This window comes from Leptosomus discolor, chromosome 5, assembly GCF_034619465.1.
Source record: "Leptosomus discolor isolate bLepDis1 chromosome 5, bLepDis1.hap2, whole genome shotgun sequence".
NCBI classification, from domain to species: Eukaryota; Metazoa; Chordata; class Aves; order Leptosomiformes; family Leptosomidae; genus Leptosomus; species Leptosomus discolor.
The window spans coordinates 38,756,624-38,777,318 of record NC_141395.1 but is presented as its reverse complement, the minus strand read 5'-3'; the positions used below and the strand labels follow the sequence as shown (position 1 = coordinate 38,777,318).

The 20,695-nt window shown below is 39.6% G+C and overlaps 1 protein-coding gene across 1 annotated transcript in view; it reads left to right on the top strand.

The window, feature by feature from the left end:
- The window catches only part of ERBB4 (erb-b2 receptor tyrosine kinase 4), a 393,477-nt gene that overhangs the window by 237,001 nt on the left and 135,781 nt on the right, over window positions 1-20,695 (top strand). The window contains exons 13-17 of the mRNA XM_086465988.1: window positions 755-887; window positions 3,293-3,386; window positions 4,656-4,810; window positions 11,553-11,597; window positions 11,718-11,792. Of these exons, the coding sequence (XP_086322114.1) occupies window positions 755-887; window positions 3,293-3,386; window positions 4,656-4,810; window positions 11,553-11,597; window positions 11,718-11,792 (502 nt within the window). The remainder of the gene's footprint in view (window positions 1-754; window positions 888-3,292; window positions 3,387-4,655; window positions 4,811-11,552; window positions 11,598-11,717; window positions 11,793-20,695) is intronic.

The following is a 20,695-nucleotide window of genomic DNA, read 5'->3' as shown; positions in this document are numbered from 1 at the left end:
GGGGGTTTTAATATAAAGGCTCTTTGGCTCTTCAGGTGCTTTTGCAGTAAATAATTAAAAAAATCACAGTTAATGGTGACTTTCCTTCAACTTTTTCCTGACCATCCATAAGTTTTATTTCAGGGAGTCCTCAATTCAGAGCTAGTGTTTTATATTTAAGTTTAGTAGCCCTTCTGTGGATTTGGACGATTGATTTTTTTCACATCCTTTAAATTTCTGGCATTAACCATGTCCTGTTTCAGGAAATTCTGCAGCTTGATTTATACTTTCTATGAAGAAAAATCTCAGTTTTGAACCCTATTGGGTTCCTGTCTCTTTGACTGCTCATGAGGGACTTGGAAGAAGCAATGAACAATTGTTTTGTGCTTACTTACTTTGTCATTCATTATTTTATAGACCTTTATCGTGTCCTTTCTCACCCGTATCTAAGGCTACTTCTCTGTCTATTCCTCGTATAGATGCTGTTCTCTAGTTTTGATCATCCTGGCAGCACTCTCTTAAACCTTTTTCTCACTCTACTATATCCTTTCTGAGAGGAACAGACCAGAAGTGTGTATAGTATTCAAACTGTGAGTGCGCAGTGTGTTTCTGTAATGGTGTGATGATCATTTTCTGCTTTTTTTCTGTTCTGTTTCTAGAAAATGTTAACATTCAGTTTACTTTTCTGAGTATGGCGGAATGCTGAATGAAATGTTTTCCTTTGGATTTCAGAGGACTATGTAGATTAACGTGACAGTATCTTCTCTCCCTGCAGCTGCCGATGGAATGGTGTGTAATGAGTTATGCTCAAGTGATGGCTGTTGGGGGCCAGGGCCAGACCAGTGTCTCTCCTGCAAGCGCTTCATCAGGGGAAGGACCTGCATAGACTCTTGTAACCTGTATGATGGGTAAGATATTTCCCTTGCACTTTTCCCTGAAGTTGCTGATTATGTTGTTCAGGACCTTAATGAGTGAGTGATTTTGGTTTTACATTAATTAATATCTGGCTCCATTGCCAGTATTACTGATTTTGAGTGAAATATATTGTGGGATAAGTTTTAAGGATTTCCAAATCTGAACTTTTGTAGAAGGCTTTATCTATTATTCTGCTGTCTAAAATTTTCATGCCACATCAAAAATTTGTTGCATCTTTTGCATTGCTGGTGATGTGAGCAATTTGATTTAGGTGACGACATACAAAGAAAACCCACCATTTAACCCTACTTTAATATTGAGACCCCTATTCAGAAACACATACAATTATGTCCATTCAGAGGAGTTAGATTTAGGCATGTGATAAATAAATTCTCTGAATAAGGACTGCAAAGTAGGAAAATAGTTTTTGTAATGCACTGTGTATGTGTACATACAAATATAAATAATAAAATCAACGCGAGTTCTTCCTCCCCTTCTGCTGCTCATGCATGTGCACCATCTTTCTGGAGGATGGGTGGGGCAGTGCCTACATATGGCACAGCCAAGGTGGCTGAGTCTGCCTTACAACAGAAAAATAAGAGCTGAACTGCTTATATTCACTGCAGCAGCAAAAATTCATGATTAGGCTGTGGAGGGAAACAGGTAGAATTTCACTTCCTGTATAACAGTATAGCAAGGTCCGCCACACCTCTTTTAAAGTTAACATAAAAAGCTAAATGATTTTAATTATCTTTTTCAGCTCAAACTCCTAATTGAAAGTAAGATCACTGTGTGGTTTCATTCTCTTTCTTTTCCTGCCTTGGATGCCAACTCATGTAACTGTTAAGGAAAGAGTATTGAATGAATTTCCATATATATCTGAAAATCTTCTAAACTCTTCTATCTGGAGAATACATGCAAAAAAAATAGTCTTGCTGGAGTACAGTTTTATATGCTTAAAAGCGCCTCTTCTCTCCTCCTCCCCTGGCCTGCCCCGCCCGTGTCCCCCCCCCCCCCCAAAAAAAAAACAGTTGCAGACCACAGTTGTGTTCTCATATGCACCGGCATATATTGGAGCAATTGGACCACATTTGGTGGCTTACCACCATGAAGCCTATTCCAGTAAGATCGTGAGGAGGCTCTCACGACCAGCCCTCAAGTCACGACGTTCTGATCTGTATTAATTAGTGAATGATATTTACACTTTCCACAGGCTCAGTTGCTTCCTAACTATGTGAAGGGAATTGGGCTTGGGGAGAGGTTTTTTGTTTGTTTGAGAGCTCTGCACGTTCGTCTTGCAGGGCAGCAACAGTACTTCAGGGTAGGGTCAAATGTATTTGACTTCTCTTTTAGTTCCCAACAGAAAAGATCCATCTGCAAAGCCAAAGAAGGGTGAGCTCACTTGCAGTAGTCAAGTGAGGTTTTCCTCAGCTGTGTTATTGCAATAGATCCTAATGGCTGCAGAGGAGTGGAGGGTGAGCATCGATAAACTAAGCACAGAGGCCTTCACCTGGATGTTACTAGAGCCCACTAACATGAATGTGAAGCACATCTTTAACTGATTAATGCAAGTATTCTAACTGGTTAATGCAACAAGATGGAATCAGTCTGCAAAGCTTAGGTGTCCAGTCTGAGCTAGTTACATAGATCCTGTGTGTTGTTAGTGGGAGAAAACTGACCTGTTCAGGTGTTAATTCATCTCAGCCTAGAAGAAGGTGGAATGAATTGTGAGAGGGTGCTGGAGGTTTTCGCTGAGGGGCAGCTGGCAGCTGAAATGAGACACCTGGTGTTTGAAGGAAGAAATCCCACTTTCTATCACTATTCCCCCCCCCCCCCCCGTAAGTGGTTAATTAAAAGAAGAATATCTGGCTGATAGTTTCTTGCGAATACCAAAGGATTTCTTTTGACATTTTATAGATTCAGACCTCAGTCTAGAATTGTGGTTGATGAAAACATTTCAGACCTTTTGGAGAACAAGAGCAGCACTGTGATCAATGCTCTTGCTAATCCTTTCTTACCTGATAGTGGTGTCTCACATGTTACAAGTGGTTTTCTGAATCTGAGCCATGAGTGACAATTCCATAGATAAAACCAGAGCAATGAGTTACCTAGTCCTGTTAATGAGGTCCTTATTTCTTAAGGAAAAAGGGAAAAAAACACTATGGATTTGTACTGGTAAACAAGATGTGTTCTGCTTCCCTGCTTGTGAATGAGGTTGCTGATGGGGCCCAGTTTTCAGCTGGTGCAAAGCAGCATAGTGTCATTAACAGAAGTGATCTTAGCTGGCACAGTCTGCTGAAAGCCAAATGATTTCCACCAGGTGAAGAGCCAGCCATTTTGCCTCAGTTTCATTCTCACTTTGGCTTTCTCCTAACCTGCCTGCAAAATACTTTCCTAGGGAATTTCGAGAATTTGCAAATGGTTCTGTCTGTGTGGAGTGTGATCCCCAGTGTGAAAAGATGGAAGAAAACATGATCACGTGCTATGGGCCGGTAAGAACAAAATTTGGTATATTACAGTCTAGCTTGTTAAAGTGTGCTAAAGCACAGACATTTTCTATTTACAGGCTTTAAAGCAGCTATTGAAAATTAATGTTAACAAAAGCAGAAAATACACACATTCTGTATGTAGGGAAAGAATTCTGCTCATGTTAAACTGGTGCTGGGAATAAACTTCTTGGATCAGCCTCCTTAAGAATGTGGTTTAAAAAGTTTTATTTCCTCAGTTGTCTTAATGCCTTAGTGGTACAGATGCAAAAAATTTTTTTAAATGACAGAGAGCATTCAGTTGTGATTTGAGTGCACTCTTTTATCCCTGTTTTCATTCTTTATACTCCTGTTCTACTACAACTTTTCCACAAAAAAGTGTGGGAATTTCTCTCAATCTCTTAAGTTCTCTTGAACAACACGTTAAGTGGTTTTTTTAACTTAGGTTAGCCTTTTAGATTGTTTTGATAGAGGATTTTTTTTGTGCACCCAAAGTGAATGTTAACTGCAGCTGTCACCTTTATAATGTCCAGTGAGTCTTCTTTCAAAGATTATTGCTTTTTTGTGAAGTAGAAGCTGTCTCTTTCAGTCTTTTTATATTGTCAAGATTAAAAGTCACAAGTATCCTGGGCAATGAGGAGTTGTATTTTAGGCTCTTTGTCGTTGAGAAAATTTTACCCATATCTTAATTCCTTATTTTGGTGCCTTACCTACTGAATGGAAAAAAAGGCATCATCAGTTTTATTGCAATACTGTGTTTTCTGCACCACCGCCATAAAGAAAGACGGTAGTGTTTCAACTGTTTAATCCCTGAGGGAAATTTGGATTTGTAGCAGGGCTCATGAACGTAAAATCCTAGACCAGTGCCCAACCTGAACACCAGATTTGATTATACGCTGGTTTATCATCTGAGCTTTAAAATTTTACATTTACATTGTCCAGGAGCCTTGGTTTGTACTTCGTAACAGTCTAGTCTAAGTGTGTATTGAGAAGTTTATCAGTATTATTGTGACCAGATACTACCACAGGGAGAATGCAGTCTGGAAAATAATTCTGGAGTGCAGAGGTGTAGGGGATCTCACTGAAAGGCCATTGCCATTGCTTTGCTCCTTAACAGAGATTGGAACCATATAGCTAATTCACTGTTCATTGGGAAAGAAATGCTACTACAGTTGTTGCTGAGTGTGCTGTCAATCTAGGGCCTGCAATTCTAGTGCAGCAGGAAAAAACAGAGTAACTTGAATGCACTGCATTTCTTTATTCCGCACTCTCCAGGGACCTGACCACTGCACAAAGTGTTTCCATTTTAAGGATGGTCCAAATTGTGTGGAAAAATGTCCTGATGGCTTACAGGGGGCCAACAGCTTCATTTTCAAATACGCCGATGAGGATCATGAGTGCCATCCATGCCATCCAAACTGCACCCAAGGGTAAGTGCAAATTCTGAGGTGAGCCATCCTATTTGCTGTTTGTGCACGTGATGATTTGTGTACAGTTTGGCTTGGCAAAGCGCTTGTCCCACTCCTGCAAACAGAGTGTATGCAGCAGTAATGTAACCTTTGATTTTCAGGTCTCTCGTGACGTTCAAGTTCCAGTCATGAATATCCAGCAGCTTACCAGAAAAAAAGCTTACACCCCTGGTGAAAACCATAGAGAACAACTTTTCACAGAATGCCTTTAGCTTTCCTTCTAGCTACCACTGGTTTGTAGCAAACGCTGCCATTGACACTGAAGTGTAGGCCTGTAAAATGACTTTGTTTTTCCATATTTACTTGTTGACAGAATTTTTGTTGCCATTGGTGATCTAACCCGGCAGCACTACTGTGACGTGAAAGTGTTAACTGCTGTCTTTTTCACATGGGGACTGATGCAAAGGGTTTGGCTGAAACCGGGCTTTGTGCAGGAGTCTGAGTCTGAGCATCAGTTTCTCAGGTCCTGTTTAAGGGCCCCAAATAGCTTGTTACATTTGGAAATACACAGCCCATGTATCTGAGCCAGAATTAACAGTCTGTGCCATAAAATAATAGTAGTCACATACACAACTAGTTTTGCATGGGCCGCAAAAGTTATAAATGTTTTTTCAGTGAGACAGTTGGTGGTGTCCAGCATACAAAGAAAGGGAGAGGCAGCCACGGGGAAAAAAAAGACAAGACTTCAGCCAATGAAATAATCTTCAACAAGGGGCTCTTATTGTTTAGCAGCTACAATTAAACCAGTAAATTATTCAATGTAGTCTTGATGTCAACAGCTGTTGCCATTCAAAATGAGACCTTTTGCTGGTTTTTGAAAATCTAGTTACAATAGTGCCATTAGGGAAATGAAAGTGAGATGGCAAAGACACAGCCAGGATCTGTTACACATTTGTCTTCCCCTCAGACTCTTTAAATCAGTTACGCAATAAGAAAAATGCTGCTACTGTGGAAGAAGAGTGTAAGAAGAAACAAAATGAAAAGATGAGTTCTGGTCCTGGCTTTAATAGGTGGTGGAAGTCCCAATTCTGACAGAATCTGATAAGCCCAGCTATGGATGATGGATTTACTTTTTGCCTTGTGTAAGATGTGCCTTGCAGTTCTGCTGGTCTCTCGGAAGACCAGGATGTGATATTTCTTTCCATTTCCTCTTCTTTTCTGGGGAGTTCTAACTGATCTAACTATTACTAATCTTTATGGCACAACTGTGTTTCTCCTAGATCAGGAGAGGAGCAGAATGTTTTCCATGCCTTTCCACTTCTTCCTATGAGTCAGTATTTTGCAAGTGGTTGGTTGTTTTTATCTCCCTGTATAGAACAGGATCAAGAAGGGAGGCTTTTATGCCTTGTGATGAAAACCTGACATTCTAGTTCATAAACAAATAATAGGATGGGCATTAGGCACTTGTAACTGAACTTGCTGGTATTCGTTTGGTACCCTTGGTGACACAGGGTTCATTTACACTGAGTTACATTGTCATTTAATCCTTGAACTTTCAGTTTTCCCTTCTTTTCTGCTGCTGATTAGGTGAAAGAATGTCTTGTTTAGCATTGTGTGCCAATACCCAGAGAAATGACACTAGCAAAAGGACCGAAGGTCTCACCTAGGTTACATAGGCAAAGGTGTGGTTGTCTCCCAGATGAGGCGCTCTCTCTTTGCTGTAAGTCAAATACCGTTTCTCACAGAAATCCTCATCCTCTTATTAAAGAGCTAACGTGTCTCTTAGGTATTTTGTTACCCATCATAAAACCCACCCACCAAATCTGGGCAAGCATGGGTATTCTTTTCTAGTGTTCCTAAAGACTTTCTGGCATGTGATTATGTTAATTAAACTGTTAATGACTGCCCAAGATGTTTGGGGTTTATGAGTTGTCCATCTTGTTGTCAAGGGCTGAATATGCCCACAGAGAGAAGGGAAATGAGTTACTCTCGCTCCTTTTCTTCATACCCTTCCTTTAGGAATTAATATTTAAATTCCCTTCAGTCAGGATTCTTCAGTGAAATACATTGTGGAGGGAAGACATCTTGATATTTGGCTGATGACTGAGTGGTACAGAGAAGCTGTAATTCTACTTCATCTGGCATGTCTGTTCTCCTCACTCTGAGATCAATTGCTGGAATAAAACCAATGCCCTCACACTACAGCTTGGATACTCGTTAAAAAGTGTTGAGTTGCTGCAGAGTACTGCTCCCAGTGTGGTATGACCTCATTCCTGCAGTGCTGCTCTCTTTGAATGCTAAAATGGGTAGTTAGTTTTCATACATTGTTTCTAGTCATCCCCACCTGTTGTCACCGAGGAAGATACCAGTCCCACCTCTGTGTTGCTGGTGAGCATTTTGCCGCAATTTTGTCATGGCACTTGTAGATGATTGCTTTACACCCTAGAGCATGAGATTTGATAACACTATTCTCCTCCCTTATTCAAGTATAATGACTGCTTCTGTTAATAAGTGTGTAATTATCCAGGCCTGTTAATGATCTTACACTGCCTAAGAGAACTATCAAGGAGTGACTTCCTTGGATCCAACAACTGTGCTCTTGGCCTTGCATCCCCATGGTAAACATCAGCTACTTGAAGCCAGTTTGGAGCAGATCTGAGGCACATGGGACAGCTAACCCATTTAATTCAAGAGAGTCAGAAAGCATTTGGCACCTCTTCTTGCAGAGCTAGCCAAAATGGAACACTTTTCACAGAAACTAAATACTAATTATATAATAGCACTTGTCAGTGTGCTTCCTTGCTGGGCAAGACACAAATGGGAGATCTCAGTGGACACCTCCTCTCATCCTAGAAAGGCATTTTCTCACACAGCTTTTTGAAGGAAGTGTATTGCTCATCACCAAAATTTTATTTTCCTTCTAAGCCAAGACCAGAGAAGTCATGGGATGCTTGTCAACATGTGTGTGGTCCAGATGGGATTTGAAGGCAGAAGTATTATCGTGCCTTAGGTTTGTTTTTAGGAAGGTATTATGAATCCCATATGAAACAGTAGTGCAAATTCAATGGCAGTAAACTCTGGATAAGAAACTGTTACTATTCTGTCGATGGAAAATTTCGTCCTGCCCCAGTTCAACTTTCTTACTGTCACTGTCAGTATGCGCTTCCTGTTAGCTTCCCCTGGTTTTGAGTTGCCTGGCTTTATCCATAGCAATAGTGTGATGACCAGGTCATGACCACAACTAAGGTTTTCTCCTGTCCAGAGTTAATCCATTTATGCCATTGTATAATCAGTTTTGGTTGTTTCTAATGACAAAGATTTTTGAGAGTTCATCTGACTAGGAATGACTTCACTACTCCACATCTCTGAACAGTTAAGATCTGACATTTCACCCTGAAGGAAAATTGATGGAAGACAATATTTCTGACAGAGGGGAAAATGGATTATTTCAGGAAAACACAGTTGTTACTCCAATTTTGAAAACTGTTTTAACTCGTCATTTTCTTTCAGAGGATGATTATCTCTAAAGCTGGGATGAGCTCCAAATGTAATTTTCTGTATAAGCTGTATTGGACTGTTGTAAGGTACTGAACATATCATTAATAAATTGGCTTGTATCAGATAACTAGTCCATTTTACAGAACAAACATGGAAATGAAAATATCATCCAGACTCCAAGCAGAAGAAGGAACCCTGGGGGGTGAATGGAGTACCAGTGTGATGTATGGTTGTGTCATGCTTGTGCTTATATGTGTCAAAAAGCCTGAAACCAAGGCAGTTACTTCCAGAGGAAAAATAACCGATGACTTGGTGGTGCAAAATAACTTGTTAATATATATTGCCATTACTCACACAGTGTGTTGGACTTTACTGCATGTTATCAGGACAGCCAGTCATAGAGTAGGAAATTGTTTGACATGATTAGGAGTAATGGAAATTGCACCTGGACAGAGTTTTATGTTTGCAGCTGGGAAATCCACTGAAGAAGATTACAGGTTTAACTAAAAATCAATGATATTTCAACTTGGAGCAGTGAGGTCCAAACGACGCTCCCTTCTTGGATTCAAGTCCTGTTCTCCAAAAGTCTAGGAGAATAAATGTACAGATGTGAAATAACTACAAGACGATAGGCTCTTTATGTTAGTCTGCCAGTTGTCTGAACTAGTAATGGGCTCTCAAACCTCTCATTTGAAGAGGGCCTTCTTTTTATTTATAGCAAGAGTGTGAGCTCAGCTGCTCTTGACATGCTAGGAAATGGAAGATCTGAACAACCTTTTTTCAGCCTCCTTCATTACTGAACTGGTTTTCTGCAAACTGCTGAGAATGTCATGAAAGGAAGAAATGTTGGCTATGTTTGAGATTGGTCAGAATCCAGACAGTCCTGAATTCTGAAGTCCTGAAGCCCAGGACAGCTGAAATTAAAAAAAATACCTGTCGAGTTCTCTCTATTAAGTTTTTGAACTGCATTTAAATGTGCACTTTCCGTTTATGCATTATCCGGCCCACTGGATATTTAACAAATCCCTCTTATGCCTGCACATTTGCTGAAGGAAGCCATTATTGAGGATTATTGTATCCTTAAAATTTTTGTTTGCATGTTACAGTTTTTATGTAAAAATAAAAATCCAAGTAAACAAATGAGAGGTAAGGTTCACCATCATTCTGTTCTCCCTGATGGGCGAGTAAGGAGAAATTGAATTCACCGAATTTATTTTATAATGGCAGTGATAGCTAATTTAAATGCAGCAAAAGCTGATGAGTGGCAAGTGATGGTGAAGCAGAAAGAAGATCTCATGGGAACATATTTGAACTCTTTCAGATTTTTGACATGCATATCCCTCTATCAAAGCCAAACTGAAATCAGGAGGCTTTTAAAAAGAGTTGGGGATCATACCTTAAATTTAAAAATGCCTTGACAGAAGTGAGTTACAGTCTACTGATGTGTTAGATCACCTGCTCCTGTAGTAGATTGTCACGGTTTGAGGCTGGGCCAGCCACTAACGAATGACAGACGCTCTCTACTAACCCCTCTCCCCTCCCAAAAGGGAAAAGGAGAGAGAACAAGGGAGAGAGACTTTACGGTTTGGAAAAGAAAACTAAAACAGCTTTAATGGAACAATAACAATAAAAGAAAAGATAATAATAAGAATAAGGAAAAAAATGAAATATATACAGTATGTACAAATATATACAAAACCAATACCGAACCCAACTCCCCCCCACCCTGATGACAATACATCACCACCACACCGCAGGGCTGGCAGTGGGGCAGTCCCAGGCTGGACTCGGCAGCAGACAGGGACAGGATGCAGGAGCTGGACTCAGGCACTGGATTCAGGGATGCACGGATCAGTCCTCCTCAGATGTCGGCCATCGAAGAAGAGCGAAGGGGCGAGACCCTCGTGATCTCTCAGCTTTATAGTGAATATGACGTCTATGGGATGGAATACTCTGTTGGTCAGGTTTGGGTCACCTGTCCAGTTCGCTCCTCCCTGTAGGTGCGACCCTTTTCACTCCTGGCACCCCAACACGGAGTACAAGATTTAGCAGTGACCTTGGTCGCCATAAGAACAAGTATAAGCAAGGGCCTCTCTGCATACCGTTCCTTGGTACGAACTATAAACATCAGGCCTTATCCCTTCTAGGAGCAGTCACTGTCTGGAAAAGCATGCTGCTGTTTCAGAAAGTGCTGGTAGTTAGAGGAGACTTAACTGAAAAGTTAAAGCACTAAAACAGAATTAGTTCTGATTTAGCCTAAACCAGGACATAGATGTACAGCCAAAGAGCCTGTTAATAAAATGGCTCTCAGAGCTTGTTGAAGAGTTGAAATAAGTGATTTTGGTTTCATTGGAATGCTGAGAGCTAGATACTCCCTATGGCTGCAGAGGGACTAGCTGTGCATTCAGTACTAAAGGGTGTCAGTTTGACTTAACCCCTAAGAGCTTGACTTTACGGATCTGACTCTTGAGAATCCTGACTGCTGTGTAAATATGTAATTGACTTGCTATTTGAATGCAGAAGGACCTAGGACACCTCTTCATGTACTGCTCTTCATGAGGGCAAGGGAAATACACACATATCAGTGTTTTGCAAACAGACTCTTTCCCTATGGTTGTGCTTTACTGGTGCTGCATAAAGTGATTCCCTGCATTTTCGTTGCCTTTGGTGAGCACCTGCTGATGTTACAGGTGGAGGACTTCGACAGCATCTAAGGAAAGCAGAATAAAAATGCCTGAATCAACAGACACCATTTTGCTCTGTTTTTTGGTGTTGGAAGTTCATCCTTGAGCTTCCCTGGTAAAAGTATGGCCATCTTCCAAAATATTTCTGCAATTGCCCTAGCTAGAAGCTTAGAACAGAATGAACAGTTGCATCAATTACAGAAAGAAAAAAAGTTTTGCATTGTGCTCCTGGAGGTTTCGTCTTGGAAATGAACAGCTTTTGTGCAGTAATCACTGGTTTGATGATTCAGACAACATCCAGAAAAAGGAAGTCTGTTGTCAGGACTCCCGTGTATGCAGGTGAAACCAGCCTTAAGTGTTATTTGAGCCAAGATACGTCCAACCTTGGAGTGCTGTTTGTGTTGCTATTACTGTTCCCATTGCAGGCTTGTGTTTGTGACAAGCTATAATTTTGTGGTCACTTGGGTCTCTTGAGAATTATAATTAAGAATGTGGCACAAAGAGGGGTTTCCTACTACTTGGATCTGTAAATAACAGATTTCTCTCTTTCTCTCCTTATTTTCAATTTGGATTTGCTGCAGGTGCATAGGGCCACGTATTGAGGACTGCATCGGCCTGATGGATAGGTACTTGCTGAGTGATCGTTCCCTGTGTGTCTTCCATCCTCCACGTGTGGACAAGGGTGCATGTGTGTGCATGTCTTTGTGAATGGCAAATGACGTCTTTTGTTCTGTAATTGCCTGCAGGTGTAGAGGTCCCACTAGTCATGACTGCATTTACTATCCATGGACACGACAGTCCACTTTACCACAACATGCTAGGTAACATCCACCACTTTTCCATTTTTGTACACAATGTCCTTCCCTGGTTACCATAGGAATGTTATATTACCCAGTTTGTTCAGAAGCACAAATTATGGGGAGAATATAATTTATCCTTAAGTAAGATATACCTCTGAACGTCCAAATCTGCTTTTCCATTTGAAAACCAATTAAATATTTTATTCATTTAGGCTTATTAGAAAATGCCTTTTTTAATTATTATTTTTAGGTTAAATCAATAAGGATTCCATTCTGAAATTTTCTGCAGAGGTACATGTTTCTTGATGAAATTTTACTAGAAGTAAACATGGCAGAAACTGGTTAAATTGGAATTTACTTCTTTTTCCCATTGTTTGGTTTTGGGTTTTTTTTTTTGTTTAAGGCAGCTTAAAAGCAAGTGAAGCTTTTTTTTTTTCATACTTCTCTGGAAAAAAGTAAATGTTTCAGCAAAACTGGATTTCTTTAACTCACTTAACACTATTATTTGATTATTTTTTTCATTTTCTGCTTTAAAAAAATAATCGTAACCTTCCAGCAATTTTATTTTTCAGTAATGATGGTTGAAAAAAATTAATGTAGAAAGACTACCAAAACATTCCAGTTATATTCGGCATTTTTTTCCATGAAAGCCTTTCATTGCTATTGAGTTGTTTTATTTCTAAATTCAGACTGGTTAGTATGACTTCCAGGCTTTACTGTCCTGAGCTAAGACTGGTTAAAAATATATCATTTCAGTCAACTTCACCTCATTAAGGATTTTACTTTGATTGTGGGATTTTTTCGTCTTTAAGAAAGATTTTAAGGTTGCCTTTCCTTCCGAGTTGTGTACTTAATGTGAATATTCATATTTCTAGCTGCTGAGGAAGAACACGTTTAGACTTGATAAATACTGTCAAATGGTATACTTGTTTAATTAAATCAATATCAGTTCTGACTTAATTCATGGACCAATGAATAAGCAGTAGAAGACGACTTCAGTTTTTCAGTATTTCACTTTAATCTTTCTGATCTGGGATATCTAGTTTGAGATACTTTGGGGGGGGACTCATTTTCAGTTGTACTCATCAAAACCGAATTGCCCAAAACAAGCAATCAGTTTTAAAGGGCTCCATTTTGTCAACTTTACTCAAAGCACAAATACAGAAAATGTATTATTATTTGCATAAGTTTAAGGGGCTTACCAGACTACAGAGAATGAAAGCTGTGCTGAAGTTCTTTGCTTTAGTAACCAATTTAAAAATAACATGTATTTCATCAATTGGATTTTGAAGTCAGTTTTTGAGGGAACATGAAGGGCTTTATACTAGGAAGACAACTTGCTGACTGTAGTATAACTCTCTTACAGGTTTGCAGGCTGCTCACTCTAGCCTCCTCTGTTAGCCCAAAAGCCAGTCAGACCTTGATCAGTGTTTAAGCCAAGTGGTGTAACTCCAAAACTTGCCTTTGCATTGAAAATGTTCTGTTAGTAATAAAGTCTCTAGAGGTACTGCCAAATACGCACTGAAAGACTCCTGTTAATCACAGTGGATGTTGGATTGGGCCCTATATTTAAGAGTGGAATCAAAGGAGGGGAACCTCGAATGTGATGACACCACACTAAAGAAAGTGGTGTCTAGTAGGGAGCTGGGCTTAAGCCATGTGTTAGGAGGCAATGCTTAATTTGTTTTTTACGTTGTGTAAATCACAGGTTTTGTCTCCTGGAATCTACTGTCAAGGTAGTAAAGCAAATCATCAAGGAGGGGTGGAAATTAAAGCAATTGTTTTACTCTGCTCAAGTGAAAAATTTCCTGGTTGTTTCAGTCTGAGGCAGAAGACCCCCAAATGTTTCCTTTGGATCTGATGGATTTTTTTGTTCCAACTTTGCTAAATCTCTTTTAGGAAAATTACTGCACTGTAATTAAATGCCAGTATGTATGTATTATTTCACTTTCAAGCCAAAGAAGGAAATTTAATACCTTTATTAGATGAGTGAAATTGTGCTTTTTTTGGTTTGTTTTGTTTGTGAAAATGGTTCATTTTGTTTGGACTAAAAAATGGGCAAAACTGCACTGGCAAAGTGATACTTTTTATTACGGTAGGGATGTAAATCAAAAATAGATGTGTTTCACTTTAGATAGAATTTTCTTCATGTCCCTTTAACAATTGTGTGCCCTCCCTAGACTTACAGACCTTAAAATAATTAATAATCAGTTTTACCCTTATCCATTGACTTGAATTTCTTCCATTGATGTGAATTAGTGAGTTGAAGGGCAGGGTTCTCTGCTGTTCAGGCAGCTGAAAGTGAGAGTGGGGCTTTAACCACAAAACCCAAGTTATTTCTTGTCTTCACCTGTTTCCATTTTCATATCAGTATCGCTTTTCGTTCCAGTTTTGCAGTTTGCAAATTGATTTTGCTATGATCCATTGACTTGAAGGCTTTTGTAAGAGTCTGGTAGAGTAGAGAAGGAATTCTTTCTGTTGTGTTTAATGAAGATGAATCAGATGTTCATCACATGGCTTGTTTTCCAGATGACTGGTGAAACTTCAGTTTTTCTGCTTGTGTTTGGTGCCTTATATTTTGTGGGGAAAAAAAAATCCTTTTGGCATTGCATGTCTTTCTGCATAGCTGTTTGTTTTTTTAAAAACCTCTTGCTTTGGTAGAGTTCTGTCCAAAAGGATGCAAGAAACCCTTTTCCGGTTTCCAGCTCAGTGCCATGTGTAAGGGCTGCTTTAGCCCTTTTCTTCTGGATGACTTGATAGATTTTTCAAATGACTGTTAGGTTACTTTCTGATCTCATGTGCCTATTTTTCCCTGTGAGGACCCACGTTTATTTTCAATGTGTTCAATTTATCCTCACAAAAGCTTTCACTGTATTCTTAACTGCCAGGAAAAGTTCAAACTGTAAAGGAGTTAGAAGTCGCAGGAGAAGTAAGTGCCTCTTCTGCTTGTGGTTAGTTGCAAATGCTGGTTATCGTCATTATAGTTCTTGACTTGCTGTAGTTAAAATGGTACAGCAGGGAAAGCCTTTCCTCATGCTTGTGACACGCATTCTGTCTGTGTTTATACCACGTTTAATTCATAGCATCCTTGTCACAATGTTGTCTGATTGTAATTTGCATGATTCACTGGGTCAGCTTGCTAAGCAGATTTTCAGACCTCTTTGGGCTGCTCCGATGACACAGAGGCCCCAAGAAATGCAACAGACCAGCAAGATGGAGTCCTTAACTGGCACGTAACTAACATCACTGCTTCTTTGTCTTCCTTTCTGTCTCCTTCCTTCCTTCCCTACCATGCTGAGAATCTCAGACCAAGGAGCAGAGAGGAGACAAGACCCTTGTGTCCCAGCTTTTCTCAGCTACTCCTAGCTCTTCCTGTTGTTCTCTGCCTTTTTGGGATGGTGGGAGTAGGTACTAGATTATCACAGTAAAGCGTCAGTTTGCGTTTCCCCTTCTATATCGACCTTTCCTAGAAAACACCAAAGCAAAGATGGAAAGCAGATGGAGGCTGGAATTTCCCAGGGTGCCCAAAGGAGTTAGCTGTCCTCCTTTCCCACCCCTTACTGGAATAACACTCCTCCTTTCAACACATTCTGACAGTTGTAGTCGGTGGTTTCTTTGGGTGGAGCAGCGTACTTGTCAGGAGCTGTGGGACAAAGAGTGAAAGGAGGAGTATGCCTGCTTCAAAGATTTGGATAACCATTGCCTGAAAGGAAGATTGAAAAACTGTAAAAATAATACTCTGCCATCCACAAAGAAAATTACTCTAGGCAGTCAAGAAAGGCTGGTTCTTCTACATTCACCTGCCCCCAAGTCCACCAGAAATGTTTGGCTAACTCAGTTATTGAAGCTAGGCTGTGGATAAAGTCTTTACCTAAAGTATGAATTTTGAATGTGTTCATCCTTCTTGTGATTCGTTCGGCTTAATACTAAGAAAGAAGAGATCATCAAAGAAGGAGTGAAGTTTCTGTATTCCAGTGCATGAGAGATTGTAAATCTGAAGATGTGATCAGAAGCATGTGGTGGATATGATAGGAAAGGACCTTGATGATATTGGTTCAAATAAGCTGATGTCTCTCTCTATTTATGCCCTAAGAAAATGTCATTCACATTTCCCTTTTAACTAACAGAAACTAATTAGCCAGGACCACTGTTGTCAAGTGGTTACATAAAACGATGTGTAGATGTTAATTCAAATTACAATCCTAATGCTAGCTTTATATCAACAAAGGACGTCCTCTCAACAAATCATCACTTCCTAAACAAAAAAAAGCTGGTTTTATGTACTGCGTGTGTGTACAAGAGCTAATTAACAGTAAACCCTATGTAATGCAGGCAAATCCTTTCATAGCTGTTTTGTACCCCTGCACAGTATGACTTCAATAGAATTTCACAGCAGCTCTGAGTAGATGATGGGGAAGGGAAACCACCTCTCACAAACTTCTTATTTTCATTGCTTTTATGGCACTCTGTTCCATTGCTTGGAGTAAAGTGTTCCATATGCTCTGTATTTTTATAGAATAATTATAGTCATTCTGGAGGGGAAGAGGAAGAGAATCTCTGTGTAAAATAAGAGGAAAAATAGGATCTGCGAGTACAAACTAAGCTCCATTACTTGATTGGTAAAAGATGCTACTCTTGAGAGACTTTTAATGTGGAGCTTTCTGATGCTGTATCAGAACACAGCAGTTAAAGAAACAGATTTATTTTTATTTTTTAAGAATCAAAACTAGAGAAACAGGCAGTTTCTGGTCCTGCCTCTGTGGGTTTGATAGAGCTTACACTTGGTCTGTTTAGGGCAGACTGAGAGAAGTCCCTGTTCTGTGTGAGAACTTGCTACTGAACTGATTCTCAAACACATCTTTCCTGTGGGGACTTCTATTGTCACAACAATGTTTCACTGCCTGGAGCTTTAGGAGGAATACATTTTGAGTACCCTGTGACGTAAATGAAAGTCACGGCAGTGATTTCTTGAGCTCCTCTGCTTTTTTACCACTCCCACTTAGTAAGACTGATCTACTTAGGAAAGGAACTATGTGGGTGTTCCCTCTTTTCTGCTGTACAAATGTGACCATGGATAAAAAAGCACTCATTGTATTAAAACTTCTGTTCTATAACATGTTCAGAAAGGGATCTGTGAAGGTTTGTACTTCATCTGCTTTACTCAGTGGAGTTGGCTGGTGTGGTCTCATAGTATGGAAGGATTTGGTAGGATCTGCTATTATACAGAGAAATAAACTGTTAAGGTTGGAAGAGTGAAAGAACTGGAAGCAATTGACACACAAGTGCTTTTAAAAATCTGTTCTGTGGCTCCAGTAGCTTTAGAATCCTGTTGAGACTGCACAGGACAGAATCAGGCCAGAAATCTGATGTTTCTAGTAGTTTGTCATACAAAGAGTGGAATATGAGTGAAATACTCTTGCAGTATGTTGAGATTGTCAGTACTTACAGACCAGGTTTCTCAGCAGCTGTGCTAGGTTGATGGATTTGGGTAATATTCATGGTTGCGCAGTGGTGCATGCCAAACAGTGAAATGCCGCGGTGAGGCTATAGAGGTTGCTTTAGCATGTCTCCTTGTGGTGGTCCTTATTGTGTCACTTGGTATCTCCCGGCACTTGTGCCTTCTTCAGCTGCTGTGCTCTGAGGAATCGATAGTGCAGTGCCCAGTCTTACAAAGCAAGCAAGCAGGTTTCTTGCAGAAGTGTGCAGAGACTTGTATTTGGTCTGCTTAGCACACAAGGTAACATCATGAACTTCACAGTACCTCTGTAATCCCCAAATTTCTTGCCATGTCATTAAGTCCTACCCCTCTGTGGCTTGAGTACAAGGTCCAGCTTGGTGAGCTGTATGCATATGGTCAGTCCCACCTTAGCAGCAAGCTTCTCAGTTTTATGAAGAGTGTCATGGGAAATATACAGAACGCACTAAACACAGTATTTACCAAGCACTGGAGTTTCGTCAGGTCACAACCAAATTTCTTTGCAGAAACTTCTCAATAAAAGCTTTTTTCTTTTTGCTTTGCTTTGCTACCACAAGTTTCAAATACATTTAAAATAAGAACATTCTTTGTTCAGAAAACTGACTAAATTCTTTTTACTGAAACTAAGAGCAGAAAAAAATAAGAAGTGATTAGGCCAAACAGGACAGGTCACTGCTGAAAGACAAGAAGCATTAGAAAATTCCAAATTGAAAAAGGTTTGTTAGGATGGAAGACAGCACACAGCCCTGTTGCAGAGGTCACAGATTTTATTTCTCATCAGGCTACATAAGCCTTGAGCTGTGTGTCTGTAGTGGTTTGACTACGCAAATAACGTATGATGCAGAAATAAAATTGTGCCATGAAGAAGTGACCTTATTATAAAGCAACAATATATATCTCACCGCTCTCCAGTGGGTTTCTTTTGTGGCTTGAAATGAGGATTTAATTTGGGTTTAATGTTGTTATAAATTAATTATGTATTATTAAAAATACATTTGTAGAATTTTAGAAATATGTAAGATGTAGAGTTCTTTAAACCTCAGTGAATGGTTTCTTAATAACTCATTAATATTTAACATATAATAAATCAGAACTAAAGCTTGTGATCTTACTTCCAATCTACCTGCGTAATGCAGGATTTGTCACTCTTTCATATTTAGACAATTTACATGACAAATGTGTTTGAGTTTAGAGTCCAGCCAAGACTTAATTCTCTGCATTCTGGCTCACTCACCGTGACCTGTCGGGTGATAAAGGAGCTGCAATTCTTGTATAAAATGGGAAGCTCTTGGTTAGGGTTCTTTAGAACAGTACGTTGGTAGTGGTATGTTTCTGTTTTAAGCATTTATACAGTCGAGTCTGTTTAATTAGATCTCTTCAGATCAAAGTTAGTATGTCAAGCCATGTAATCTGCTGTAGGTGGGCACTGCATTTGAGATAGATTTATTCCTTTCTGGTGTCTATAAAATAGTCGTATTTTCCCTTCCTTTGCTGGACAATGCTTTGGTGGAGCTGTATCTTGGTAGTATGAACTTTTAGAAAGCATGGTATCTAGATACCGTTTTTATCTGTATGTAACCTTTGAAAGTGAAGTTTTCTTCAGAGATGGCAGTGCTTTTGTCAAAAAACTTCATTTTTTTTTTTCAATCTGATGTAGATTTTTAAGACACCATCTTCACACACTGGTGAAGAAGCTCTTTTGGAGACATATTGGCGGTTTATTCAATAGAAGATAATGCAGATCATTTCTGTAGTTATCTAAGATTGAGCAAATAATGAAACAGGCAAGGAAATGTTGTGAGATAATGTGAAAAACAGGTGCTGGCTAGTTCTGAGTGAGCTTTTCATTGGCAGAGAGTTGTGAGGAGCTTACTGTGTATTTGCATGTTCTGGTACATCTCTTGACAGAGCTGGTAATCCCTCATCCTGAAGAGTTGTGGCATTTATGCAGAAATTTCAGAACAAAATCAACCTTATCATCAGGACAAAGGCCGAACTTTGATTGAACACGGTCCAGTCATGATGTAATCCCTGATTTGTAAATTATATGAAGTTTTTTTTGTAGTACCGGCAGGAAAATTACGAAATGCAATCAGCCCTTTAAGTAAGAAGTGTTTCCTCAAATAATTTGTCTTAGATTCCTAATACCCTGCCTGTGACGTAGTCTGTCCGCTAGAAACACAGGCCATCAAAGCAATACACCAAGGTGTTACTTGCCTCTTAAAATGCTTGCTTGGATTTTCATTACATGCTCTTATTTTGCTCACTGTTCCATTTTAACTCATAGCTGTCTATTTGTGGTAAAACTGTTACTGAAATTGAGTAGCACAAGTATTTCTTTGAAGGCACAGAAGCTGTAAAGCACCATAACATGAGTGAAAAGAAGAGATGACAGTGGAAGATTAGAAGCAAAGAAAAGGACAGAGGATGCGTTTTTAATTATTTGTTACAATTTGTTTTGCTCCAGTTACTGCTGTTAAGGTTCACCCAAGTTAGAACCTGGAGGCTTGATGTCGGTGTTGCTGAATATAGTCTTATAGGTCATGCTGAAGAGGAGATGAGACATTGCAATCCCTACTTTTGGCAATATAGCATGTTAATCTGCAAATTAATCTGAAAATAATGCTGGGAGTGTGGACCATGATATATGGATCCTGTAGGTTAATTGGTTGGAAGCAAAAAAACAGGTAGGCTGGAGGGAGGAGGACTAATTCTAGTTGGGCAATTCACCAGCAGGACAGTGGCCAAACTGATCTCTTCTAAGTTCCCAACAGGCTTGAATCAACCATCAGGATTTTTTCAGTTTGTTTCAGTGGGCTCTGTATGAGTGGTCATTGCTTTGTTTGATTGAATAACCTTCCTTAAAGAAAATTGTCACTTTCAGAAATAAATTCTCTCTTTCCCTGCCCCTCATGGTCTGACATCAGGGAAAAAAAAAAAAAAAAAAAGGTAGGAAGTATTCCTGCATTAAAATGGACCTCTAGTTGTTAATATGCGTAGTCTCAATCACAGTAAGGATAATAGACAAAGAACAGATTGAAGAGATAATACTCTTTAGAGCTTTAAAATAGTCCCATCTCCTGTAGGTATGTTTTTCCCTCCCTTGTGGCAGTGATATCCTCTGCATGTAAATGACTTGGATGCAGGCTAAGTTCACTAATTTTGCGTGCACTCTCTTCTTTGCTTTCCTGGATCAACCAGTGCATCAGGCTCCAAATTCCAACCTTTGAGATGTTTAGGTCATCTTTTAATCATCGAATTTTTAAAATAAGGGAGCTCTTTCCCTTTCCAGGAAAATTCCAGTGATAAAAAGGCTATTATGAAGAATGCAAGCCAAAACCTGTAGCTGAAGCAGTGTGTTTGCTTGTATTCTCTCTAGCTGATTTCATCAACCTATTTGTGCTAGTCTCACATACTTCAAATACATATATCTTTCTAAGTGGGATGA